At 34.7% G+C, this 13,329-nt stretch overlaps 1 protein-coding gene across 6 annotated transcripts in view; it reads right to left on the bottom strand.

Annotated features, from left to right (window-relative positions):
* Positions 1-883: 883 nt before the first annotated feature.
* UBE2D3 (ubiquitin conjugating enzyme E2 D3) overlaps positions 884-13,329 on the bottom strand; it is a 30,700-nt gene continuing 18,254 nt past the window's right edge. For 5 of the 6 annotated variants that reach the window (XM_066233431.1, XM_066233432.1, XM_066233430.1 and 2 more), the window contains 5 exons: positions 8,823-8,900; positions 7,712-7,817; positions 4,726-4,819; positions 4,253-4,302; positions 884-2,734 (listed from right to left, as the gene is read on the bottom strand). In XM_066233431.1, the coding sequence (XP_066089528.1) occupies positions 4,254-4,302; positions 4,726-4,819; positions 7,712-7,817; positions 8,823-8,900 (327 nt within the window). In that variant the 3' untranslated portion in view covers positions 884-2,734; position 4,253. The remainder of the gene's footprint in view (positions 2,735-4,252; positions 4,303-4,725; positions 4,820-7,711; positions 7,818-8,822; positions 8,901-13,329) is intronic. The other variant, XM_066233433.1, reaches the window with a different exon arrangement.

Below are 13,329 nucleotides of genomic sequence, written 5' to 3'. Positions count from 1 at the left end.
TAACATTTACTAGAGTCCTACACATGGCACTAGTAACATGTGGAGGAAAAGGGCAAATTCTTGTGGAGTCTTGCAAGTTTCAACAGAGACCATCTTAAGTTCAGTGTCCATACATTAAAAAAATGTTCCTTTCCAGTATTTTACTGTTCTCTGAAACCTGGAGAAGCCATTATGGCTTATCCCCTTAGAAGTGACATAGAAATGTAAAAACTATAGTCTGATACAGCGAATTGGATTCATCTAATACTTTCAACAATCAATGACTTAAGGAAGTCATCTCTACAAATACTGTATTCCGCCATGTATAAGACACACCCTTTTAAGAAATATCTAGGATCTAAAAACTGGGTGCGTCTTATACACTAGATGATTTTTTTAACTTGCATCTCCCACTTGTTTCTGCGCTTGTAATTTACTTAATTTCCCGTTTTGTGCGTCTCCCCCCTCCCCAATTTTCAGGCCCCCAAATTAAGGTGTGTCTTATACATTGGAGCGTCTTACACATGAGGAGAAACACAGTACTTAAGTGTTGCCTATTGCTAAAAAGGTCCACTTTAAAGCTGATTAGTGATTCAAAGCTCTGAGAAGTGTTTTATTGATGGTTGACTTTCAAATAATGATATGCCCATTAAAAATGTTACTAAGATTCAATTATTTTGAAAATAAAGCCAAAGAACAGTATTTCCTAGCTTGTAGAGCAGTATGTTACTAATTTCTCATTTGTAATTTGAATCCAAAAATTTTAACAGCTTGACATTTACCCTTAGTCATTTTTAAGCAAAAAAACAAAAACAAAACAGGAAAAATATCCACTCATTGGAAAACTGTCTAGTTAGATTGATATTTCTCAATGAAATGCTTATTACAGAATTAACAAAGCCAGAACATTTTCGGAAGGCATGCATTTCACTTCCAGTTTTAGAGAACCTTAGTCAATAAATCATGTCCAAACTACATATTAAAATGTTTATAAAAATCAAGCTTTAACATTTATTTTATATCTAGCTTTCCACATCTGTGCAGACAAGGAGTAAGATTGCACATAAGTGTAAGCAGTGCAAAAATGTGGAAGTAGAGAAAAGTCACAGATGTGCTAGAAATCGAATACAGGATTGTAAGGAAGCAATGGACAAACCAAAATAACTAGAAAAAAAAGTAAAACTATATGGTCATAATTAGGAAGGGTGAATGATAATGCCCTTGTTACTACAGAAATTAAATTAGTGGCACACATAGCACTTGTCAAACAAAAAATTATCCAATAGCATTGACTTTTATTCATTCATGTTAAGTCACCTGAAATGATGTTTGCATTTAAATGCTCATTAATGTAAATGGCTGAACAAATCCATTTCAATGGATACTCAATATCCCACATAGTTAAGTCACTTCAACACAGCCTCATGACAACTCCCACACCAAAACAGTACTTTATTTTGTAAATTTAACCCATTATTACTCCCATATTATGGTTTGTTTTTAGCTGTCAAGTGTACAAGGTGAAGAAAAAATTTAGTTCGAAGGGGGTTGCACCTGGAAAATAAAGTTCTTAAAACTCCATATACATGTTTAAAACTGCTGGGTCCAAAGTCCATCTATGAACTCCAGGGTTGCCAGTATCATGTGCAGCATATTAAAGCTACACTATCTGGATAGCTTATTAATTCTGCATAAATCAGGTCAATCAATGTGTCAACCTGTAACAGACTGTGCACTTTTAACTGAACATGGCAAAATATTCACTCTTTTGAAGTTTACATCATCATTTGATGTCAAACAATGAAGCAAATCCCAACAGTATATACAAAAACAGCTTTGCATTTACAAAAGATTGTTTCCCATACTGATTAATCCAGGCAGCTAACTCATTGGTTTATGCAACTTTATTGAAGAAAAATAAATCAATTACTAGCAGAGCTATTAGTTGATCACTCATCCATTGACAACTTGCATCATTTATTCAGTGCTATATTAAACAGTGTATTGGAAGATAGATTAACTAATAGCTCCAAGCCTCCTAACAATTTAAATGAAAATTACAAAAATGTTTGAGACCCTATTTTGGAATACAAAGGGTGTTTGACTTCCAATTTCCATTCTCTGTAGAACAAGAACAGGTCATTCCTTTATTGACATGCATAAAATACATCACATTTTCTGTTCTGCTGATGCTATAAATTCAATACCAATTCTCCAGCCACATCAGTTATGAGCATAAAGTATATCATGTAACCTCAGATCTCTAACAGTGGAAGGCTTAAACAGAATGGATGCTGCTAGAATAATGCTGCTTCCTTTGATGCGACAACTGAGCATCCATCTCCCTCCCCCTCAGATGATTTCTTCAGCATGTTAGAGCAGTGAGGAATGGTTTTAGTCTCATAACCAAGTTAGAGTGAAGACATTGGCCACATAATACACATGCTCCATTTTTAAAAAATTCTGAATCTTGGGCAACTGTTCTCTTGTAACTACTTTACAGTTTCTAAAAGCAGTTATTGTCCAAAGCTGGAAGAACTTAAGTCTTCTCAGATGAGCATGTGAATGAATGGAGGGAGGTAAACAAAAAATAAAATTAAAAAAGATGAGGTCTGATAGGGGAGCAGCCGGATAAGAAAATCAAAAAAGGAACAGTAATTTAAAGTTTATTCCAGCTATAATGCAGGTTATTCTGACTTTAAGGTAGCATCACATGGCATACTTCTGAGTCCATTCCCGAGATATTCTGTTGTACCTGTAAGTAAAGAATATGTTATTTAAAAAGTTAAAATAACTTAATACTTAAAAGGGAAAGACTTCTATTTTACCTCCAAGACTCACTATAGAGTCATCTAATGGCTATGACTGGGAAAAAAACCATCCAGGAGATATAGCATTGGCACTCAACACATTGTGGAAAATGAGAACCTCATGCTTCCAAAACACTAATAGTATTTTATTAAACATAAGTGGCACTGAGATAGGGCAGGGTAACAAAAATCAAAGACCTTTCACCTCCCCTATCACTAAGCTCACTAAGCTAATGCTCTTTAGAAAAATCTACAATTAGTACAATTTTAACATTTAAAAAATTATTTTATAGTTCATTGAAGAATTACATCAAAACAGCATACACATTCTGTACATCTATAGAAAACTCCATCAAAGCCAAAATAAAAAGTTAAACTAAACCATTTTATCGAAACCCTAAACTTTGAGAAGTTACCTGACCCTGGGTTAACACCAGAAGAGAAAGCACCTTTGAGACTTAGGCACGGGGAGAAGATTAAGACATTGGGGAGAGTGGTAAAAAAACAGTTTTCAAGAGGAGATGAGTATGAGTGGTATGTTAATTAGAATCACATGTGTTATTTTTAAATTGTGTGGTGACTGGAGATAATAAAACCAACTTGAGACCTGATGAATGGGAATCTATAAGAGTACAACTGGAAGCAATCATTGCTTAAAAAGATCAACCGGTAATTCACACAACAAGCAAGATTATTTCTCACTGAGGAACGTCACTACCATTGCTAAATGCCATCCATTTCTCCATTCTACCCATGCCATAGTCCTACTTACCAACAAAAATACAATAACCTTAAAAAATGAATACACATCAAAGACTCAGAAAAACTTTTAGATATTTACAGTTTGAACTTTATAAAGTATTAACTAGCTTCATTTCAAACCAAGAACTAAATACAAATACAGTTCAAGCACTTTTCTCAACTTGAACATACAGAAGTTCTTTCTAACCAATCACGGTTACCTTTTTTTAAGGATACGCTCTGAAAAAGCCAGCATTTTAAAACAAAGGTTTCATTTAGCATACAGGTAGCCACAAAGTTGAGCTGACACTAGTGCATGCAAGGTCAGTAATGAACATTTATTTAGTTTAGATGCTTCGGCTTAATAGTTTCTCCTTACATCATCATCTCGGCAAAATTTGAACTACAGCACCACATTCAATACAGTACTGGTATAAAGTTTAAAATGTACCAAGTTAAAAATTTTTAAGCACCAGGAAGGTTTGAAATGTCCATTTCTTACTAATGCTACATAACTGCTTTGTCATGCAAAAATATTCTCAAGCAATAATGACTACTAGGTATGCTTTCACGCTAAACAGAGATCAAACAGTTAAAAGAAGGTTTCAGAAAACTGCCACATTGGTTACCTTTTGTTAGTTAATATAGTGCCTTAAAGCATGCAGCACTCAAGTGCTGGCAGTACCATGAATAAGCGCACCATAGAATACAGATCCTCTTACCCTACAACATAGCGTATTTCTCTGTCCACTCTCTTGCTAACCTATTGTACCTAATTGAACAAGTATACTTAGCATTAATTATAATACAAAAATAATGAAGTTGTACATAAAAATAATTAAAATATTTGAGAAATTTAGACCAAAATTTCACAATAGTACCAATATCTTTTTCAAAAAACATAATTGGGATAATTTTTCTTCTCCAAAACTTAATGTGACAAACTATTTCATAACATGTTAGAAAAGTAAAACATTTTAAAGGGAGTAGGCACTGTCACATAAACTAAAACCTACTAATTTTCAAAAACAATTCCATTTCAATAACTAGCTTTTTACATACATATTTGCACTATCATCTTACCAGAAATAAGCATCAAGTCTTCTTGGCTTTGCTACAACTTACAGCAGAATATAAACCTAACTCATTAAGAAAAACAACTTCATATCACTTTCTTGAACTACTACATACTTACTTATCTCTGTCTGTTTTATAGATCCGTGCAATCTCTGGCACTAGGGGGTCATCTGGGTTTGGATCACATAGCAGTGAACAAATGGATAAAAGAACTGCAAGAAAACAAATGTTATTAACTTAGCATCAGAAATTTTGATAAAGAAAATTGTATTTAAAAACACTATTACACCCACTTACATCAATGGACAGATTATCCAGACAGAAAATCAGAAAGAAAACTAAGGCCTGAAATATCACATTAGATCAGATGAACTTATTAGATATTTAACATTTCATCCCAAAACTTCAGAATATATTCTTTTAAGTGCACATGAAACAATTCCCATGATAGATACAAGTTAGGCAAAAAAAAAAAGGTCTCCATAAACCCAAGACTAAAATTTTATGAACGTTCTTTTCTGACCACACGGTATCAAACTAAAAATCAGTTAAAAATACCTATTATAAACCTCAATTTTCAAAAGATTATTAAATTATATTTTTATTATTGAGATCTATGTTTTACTTCAGAGGAGACAAGCTCCAGGGAGATAAATGCTAAAAGTAGATCTTTTTTGGGAACAAGTTTAGTACTAACTATAAAACTACTTACTGCCAAACTGAGGAGTTTTGAGACAGTTAAATAAGAATTTAAGTCACTGCAGTTTCTTTGTACTGAGAGGAAAAATAACTTTAATAAGAATATCTGGGGAACAACTATACCATATTAATCTTAGCTGTTCAGCATAATGAAAAATCCATTCTCTGTCCTGCCCCAGGGAGGTTGCACAAAAGCTCCCAACTGCTCCATTGACTATATGTTTTATCCTTTGAATTGATAAGGTAGAGGCCATCTATATACGCAAGAGTGCAGACTAAAAGAAACAACGCCAAGGTCTATAACCAAGTGACCGTCCAATGCTAATTCTTACCCTATCCTATTCAATACAAAAAATGCCAAGCATCATGGATCATGGATCATGTATCTAATTGATTTAAAATGCCTTTTATGTGCCAGACATTGTACAAAGGTGTTATAAAATTTTCTGATATAAATCTTGAAGTGGGTATAATCTTCAGATAAGAAAAAAATAATACGGTAAAAAAGACAAAACTAATAATGTTGTGTATTATTACAGAAAATGTAACTTTAAAACCAAATGCAGCCTGACCAGGTGGTGGCGCAGTGGATAGAGCGTTGGACTGGGATGTGGAGGACTCAGGTGCGAGACCCTGACGTCGCCAGCTTGAGCACAGGCTCATCTGGTTTGAGCAAAAGCTCACCAGCTTGAGCCCAAGGTCGCTGGCTCGAGCAAGGGGTTACTCCGTCTGCTGCAGCCCCAGGGTCAAGGCACGTATGAGAAAGCAATCAATGAACAACTAAGGTGTTGCAATGCGCAATGAAAAACTAATGATTGATGCTTCTCATCTCTCCGTCCCTGTCTATCCCTCTCTGACTCTCTCTCTCTGTAAAAAAAAAAAAAAAGAAAGAAAACCCCCCAAAAAACCCAAATGCAAGGGGCAGATAAAACTGAGCCTGTATTTACAGAAACTGTGTTCAGTATTATAGTGCATTTCCAGGAATGGTAAAAAACTTGGAACCTACTGTTTAAGATTTTCATAATACTGTATGGTACTTGGTAGTAAGAAAGTTTAGTCTGAGAAATGCTACACCATCCCTTAAACATTTATGCTGGAGGTTGAAATTTTTGAAATTCAGTTCTCCAAAATTTTCTAAAACTTCATGTCACTTTTGACAGGTTCCCAGCATGCCAGTATCTGTTGCAGTGACTAACTCTGTGCAACATGTGATAACATACACCCTCAGGAGGCAGACCTGTGTGAAAAACCAGACCTCAGCAATGACCTTGAGCAACAGGATATAAATAACTCCCACGTAGCTACTGTTCCAATAATGGAACATGAGACATAAACGGGTTAAGGAGACTCAAATGCATTGTGCAAACATATAAAAAAAATTGATATCCTGCCTTAAACCCTGTTTTACTTTGCACTTACCATACCTACATAACATTAAAAACCTAGTTTTGTGTACCTAAGGAACACTAAATCAATGCCAAAAACTGAAAATCACTTGAAGGCAGTCTTCCTTCCCAATGAGTAAGTTTTGTGGTAATTTTATCTGTGGGGTAAAAGTGACATAAAACTACCAGTCATTCAAAAAGGACAGAGATGGAAAAACATTTCATCTCCTTCATATGGAGACTGAACCTATTACCTTATTTTTCGCTCCATAAGACGCACCTGACCATAAAACACACCTAGGGTTATAAGGTGGAAAATAAGAAGGAAAAAAAAACAACCTGAACCAAATGGTGTGTTAAAATCTTTAATAAAATACCGTATTTTTGACTCCATAACACACATGGGCATTTTTTCTTCCACTTTTGGAGGTAAAAAAGTGTGTTTTATGGAGCAAAATATAATGCATATGTCACATAATAAATCCCTATTAAAAACAGAAGAGATTTCCAAAAAGGTTTTCTAATTTTAGACTAGGTAGAAACAATCTACTATGTTCACATAATACCTAACTAAGGGTTTCCTTTTTTTTAAAGGCTTAATTAAAGGGTTTTTAAAAAATGCTTTTAATTTAAAAAATAATAAGCACAGAAAAGCAAAATCAAAATTCCTGCAATGGAAACCTAGAAGTTTTAAAAGTTCTATTAAATTTAGGTGTACTATTTTAGTTAATAGACAACAAGTGAGACACAGAAGGGGCTTGTGACTGAAAAATACTACAGAAACCAATTAAACTTTGTATTTATCATTTTCTATTATTTGCAAATAATGCCCAAATACTAATTTAATTTTTAACTTGTTCCCAAAACTGTTAAAAGAGTAAAGGTGATATAACTTATTACTTCTCCACCTCCTACCAAAAAGTTGGAATAAAGACTCAGAGAAATAAACCCAAACTGAAACTCCTTTAAATACAAAAAAAACCAGAGCAGTTCAAAACTGTTCCTCTAAAAGAATTTTACCTTTAGAAATAGTTAAAGCAGGAGACCACTGTGATCTTAGAATATCGAGACAAATGCTGCCATTACTGTTAATATTTGGATGATAAATTCTTGTTGTAAATGCAACCTAAAATAAATAAGAAACCTTTAGGTATTTCTCTGAAACAAAAACAAGCATCCTGAACTTAAGTAGAAGACTTAGCAAGACTTAAAATATTGTCACAATAAAAAATAAATAAAAATAAAACCACTAAACCCTAATTTATATACATAAAAACACCAAAAAATTATAGAAACTGGTTTTTATATTCTGACCCAAATCCCTTAGGGGTTCTTTTAAAAATTAAAATGGAAAATGTAACTTTGAGGAAAAAACGTTATATTCTGACGATATGGTGGAATATTCTGAAGGCTAATTTTGGCCCTACCATGTCATAAGCATCAAAGAACACTTTAAAGGGATAACATTTACTAAAAAAAATAAGAAATTGCTGATTATAAGTCAAAATTTATAGATCAGCTCATTTAAGGTATCAAGTTACAAAGTATGTATTTGTTTGCATTTCCACTGTACATACAGTATACACACCTTTAAATATTACATAGGTGGTTCATATAAATATATCGCACCCCATAAAATGATGGTGAAGATGGTTATAGTGAAGTGCCAATGTTCTATATGTATATTATCTCCTATTCATATAGGCTGAATCAGTGTCAACTGCTTTGAGTAGTCAAGGACCCCATGTTTTTGATACCTACAAACCAGTCTACCTGAGTGCATTAAGCTACTCTTAAAATGATTACAAACTGAACTCCAACACAAGCACAGTATAAACTGCAGCAATATGTGCAAAATGCATACTAAAGTTGAACAGTGGCAGCCTACTATAATTATAAGATACTAAGGTTAATAATCTCGCTGCTCTTTTAACTAAAGATTAGTAGTAAGAATCAGCATTCTAAATCAATTCTATATATATATAGACACAGAGCCTCAATTATTCTTATCCATTATATATAAACATACCAATTTAGCCTTAATTATGCAGAACCCTAATTTCTAAGAGTGCTCTATTCCTCTGAAATAAAGCATAAATCTGTACTAACAGCTTTTGGGGAAAATACTTGCCTTAGGTGGTTTGAAGGGGTAGTCTGTAGGAAAATGAATTGTCAAAAAGAATACACCGCCTTGATATGGGCTGTCATTCTGTGAAAAGAAAAATATACTTAACTGATACTTAAAATATTATTGCTCAATAATTCATATATAACACTTCTTTCTAAGCATTTCTCTAATACAAAATTACCTATTTACACTGCACAAAAGGACTAAATTATCTCAAATTCAGTTCATAATAGAAAATTTACTATAGAACAATGAACCTTACTATACTTAGATCCCGTTTCCCATAAGTCACCAAAGAATTTAAAATATTATACAGAAATGCAAGTGTTACAAATACTGATTCACATAAAGGAAAAGTATACTTAGCAATGAAGTCTGCACACTGTATTATGTAACACATTGTAATTTAAAAATAAATTCTTACATTTGTAGAATGAAAGCCATATACACATGAACGGCTTATAGCATCCTGGCCACCAAAATGTTAGCTATCGTAGATACCATACAACTACTTTCAATAAAACCAGAACACAAACAGATAGGACTTAAAGACAGTATAATTCCCACTTGGGCCCTCAAACTTCTCATTTAAAACCATTAAAGTTTTTTCTTCAAAAATATACTGAATTCTCCACAACCAATTTGGAAAACACAAAAAACAAAATTTCAAGTTATAGTAGTATTCTTTCTCTTTTGCTGGTTTCACATTATAATTTGATTATGGAGAACTCCTCAGCAAAGGAATACTTTATCATATACAACGTTAGTTTGAAGCAACATCTGGACAAACCTACTTACTAGGACTTTATATAACTTAACCAATACTAAGAAAAACAATTCATTTCCCCATTTTAACCATAAAATGGGGCTTAAAAATCTGATCAAGTATACAAACAGAATATCACAGAAGAGTCAAGCCCTGATCTTATAAAAACCACTGATGAACACCAATCAAAGATGACAAAAGTCAGTGACCTGATCAGATAAAAGAAAATATGAAATTGCTTCGTTTGCCCCTGGATAGGCAAAGATGTATTTTTAAGTTTAGAGTGACTGAGTTATTACCAACATCCACCACACTGCATTAGATTATGCAGATAGTGCTAAAATAAATTACTCACTATACTCATCTGAGTGTTATACAAGTAAAAACTTTTACAGTTGACACTTTCATTTAAAACCTAGCTCTCTGTAACATAATTAAATAGTAGCTGAATTAATCTAACTCACTTCTATATACTAGTTATGTACAGGGACATATAGAAAAAATTTCTTGATTGGCTTAAAGTCTGGTAAAGAGATATTCAATGAAATATTACAGATATTATGAAGAAATGAACAGGGTATACCTGGGATTTAAAGGTCAACTGACTGATGAAGAATCAAGCTCAAAGAAACATACAATTAGGAAATGAACAAACTACAATTTAAACTAAGTCCTTCCTACTTCAAACTTCCTCTTTTGTATTATCTGCAAAAAAAAATTTAATTAAGTGAATGGAGGAGGCAGACTGACTCCCACACAGCCCACTGCATAGCCTTCTACAGGGCTCTGCCCAGCCCCTCTGGAGGGTATCAGCATGCCTGAGGCGGAGGCCATGGAGCCATGGCTGCAGGAAAGAAAGGGAGGGAGAGAGGGGGAGAGGGGGTACGTGGGAGGGGAGGAGAAAAAGATAGAAGTGAGAGAGAGAGAGAGAAAAGTGAGAGGGGAGGGGTAGAGAAGCAGATGGGCACTTTTCCTATGTGCCCCGACTGGGAATCGAATCCGGGACATCCAAGTGCCAGGCCAATCAATGTTTTATCACTGAGCCAACCAGCCAGGGCCCAAAATTTTAATTCAAAACCTAAGATTGAAAGCAGCATCTGAGAAGTATAGGGGGAAAAAAATCAGTGCAAAGCATCAGAAAGTAAAATGAATATACCAGTTACATCTTTCTTAGGTAATATGGCTAAATTAACTAGAAATAGATGCTTTAAATAGCACACACTTTTATAAAATAAGCTAATACTGAAAATGTATCTATATTGTATACAATTAACAATTTAATGATAATCTTAAAAATTTTTATGAAACCCAACTCCAGAAGTTGTGTAAGCTTGCATTACAAGTTTCATATAGTCAAGTGACATATCTGACTGCTTTGGAAACAATGCAATCTAGTGATGAGATTTAGGCAAAGCCAAATTGCATTTCACTTGTTAAAAAAAGTATGATAAAAATATTTCAAGGTTTCAATTTAACACTAAAATTCTACCAAGAGAGAAAAAACTAGTAAAAGATTGAGGTTCTTGCCATCTAAAAACCTAAAGCTCTACACCATATTTAACATAAATTTTAAGGAAACAGAAAAATATAACCAAGAAAAACAAAAAGGAATATTTCAATCAGTAAACTGACCCAAAGCTTAGAAATCCAGAATTTATATTGGGCTCTTCTCTAGAAACCTTCTACCCTGGTTTTGTTCCAATAAGTTCAAGTCACTCTTTTTCAGTGCTTGTGCTCTTCCACTATGGCAATCCTAAATGTTAATATTCACAGACTCATCTTCTGCTTTTACCTCCTGACCCATATGACTCTGGTAATTCTTGAGTCTTTCTCTAATATAGTTATTAATTCCACGCATATATTTAAATGGCTACAAACATTTCTACTTTGCTGTCTTATGTGCCCAAAACTCAAATCACAATTGTAAAGCCACAAAGCAGGATCTCATCATTTTCTCAAAGTAGTCACTGAATCTTAATGATCCTTAAAATCTCTTGAATTACCCCACTCTCCTTTATGCCCAGTCACTTAGCTCAAGATCTTACTACAGTAGTCCCTCCCCTAGCTGTGGCTTTATTTCTACAGTTTCAGTTAACTACAGTCAGAAAATATTAAATGAAAAATTAAAGAAATGATCAATTCATGAGTTTATTTCAATTGCATGCCATTTTTAGCATTCAGTCCCACTTGGTCCCACCTGGGACATAAATCATACCTCTGGTCCAGCATGCCTACACTGTATGCTCTGTGCCCATTAGTCACTATCAGATCTCATCACTGTATTACAGTACTTGTGTTCAAGTAACCTTTATTTTACTTCATAATGTACCCAAATTGCAAAAGTAGTGATGATAGCAATTCAGACAGGCCAAAAAGCCAAAATGTATGCGTACACAAAAACATGAATATAGTACAAGACATTTTTGAGAATCCATGTTCACATAACCTTTTTTTACACTAGTTATAATCACTCTATTTTATTATTGTTAACCTGTGCCTAGCTTATAAATTAAACTTTATCATAGGTGTATATATAGAAAAAAAAATACATATATGCTTGGTACCATCCATGGCTTCAGGCATCCACTGGGAGTCTTGGAAGATATATTCCACCATGGACTAGGGAGGACTTTTCTCTTATTTTTTGTTCACCATTACAATGTCTTACCGCATTTCCCCATGTATAAGACGCACTTTCCCAAAAAATTTTGGGGTCTAAAAACTGGGTGTATCTTATATAGTGGTTGTAGATTTATTTACTTGCATTTCCCACTATTTTGTGCAAATGAAGAGTTGTAAGAATTTTATGATGAATAAAACTTGAGTTCAATAACTGTAGCTAATACATTTTTTTTTTCTTCAAATTTCGGGCCCCCAAATTAAGGTGCATCTTATACACGAGAGCATCTTAACATGGGGAAATATGGTACTACTGGTATTCCTGCCTTCACTCCAGCTTTCCTCTCTAATTTATCCCTCACATTGTTGAAGGGGTCTTTTTTTTTTTTTTTTTTTTTTTGTATTTTTCCCCAAGTTAGAAGTGGGGCAGTAGTCAGACTCACACATGCACCCACCCAGGATCCACCCAGCATACCCACCAGGGGGTGATGCTCTGCCCATCTGGAGCATTGCTCCGTTGCAGCCAGAGCCATTCTAGCGCCTGAGGTGGAGGCCATGGAGCCGTCCTCAGTGCCTGAGTCAACTTTGCTCCAGTGGAGCCTTGGCTGTGGGAGAGGAAGAGAGAGACAGAGAGGAAGGAGAAGGGGAAGGGTAGAGAAGCAGATGGGCGCTTCTCCTGTGTGTCCTGGCCAGGAATTGAACCTGGGACTTGCACATGTCCGGCAATGCTCTACTGCTGAGCCAAACGGCCAGGGCCTGAAGTGGTTTTTTAAAGATACAAGTTATTCCTCCTGCTTAAAAATCTAGCAGAGCTATCAAGATAAAGTTCTACTCCCCAAACACACAAGGTGCTTTATGATCTGGTTCCCACCAATACAGTTAAGTCTCATTTCCCACCAAAACACGCTCTGTATGGACATGAAATATGTATGTTTCACACCTTCTCCCCCCATTTGAAACATTCTTATCTGGGTTCTTTTTATTTTACAGAGACAGTGTCAGAGAGAGAGATAGACAGGAACGGAGAGATGAGAAGCATCAATCATCAGCTTTTCGTCGCACGTTGCGACACCTTAGTTGTTCATTGACTGCTTTCTCATATGTGCCTTGACTGCAGGCCTTCAG

The sequence above is a fragment of the Saccopteryx bilineata genome, chromosome 5, assembly GCF_036850765.1.
Source record: "Saccopteryx bilineata isolate mSacBil1 chromosome 5, mSacBil1_pri_phased_curated, whole genome shotgun sequence".
Lineage (NCBI taxonomy): Eukaryota > Metazoa > Chordata > Mammalia > Chiroptera > Emballonuridae > Saccopteryx > Saccopteryx bilineata.
This window is presented reverse-complemented; position numbering and strand designations above follow the sequence as displayed.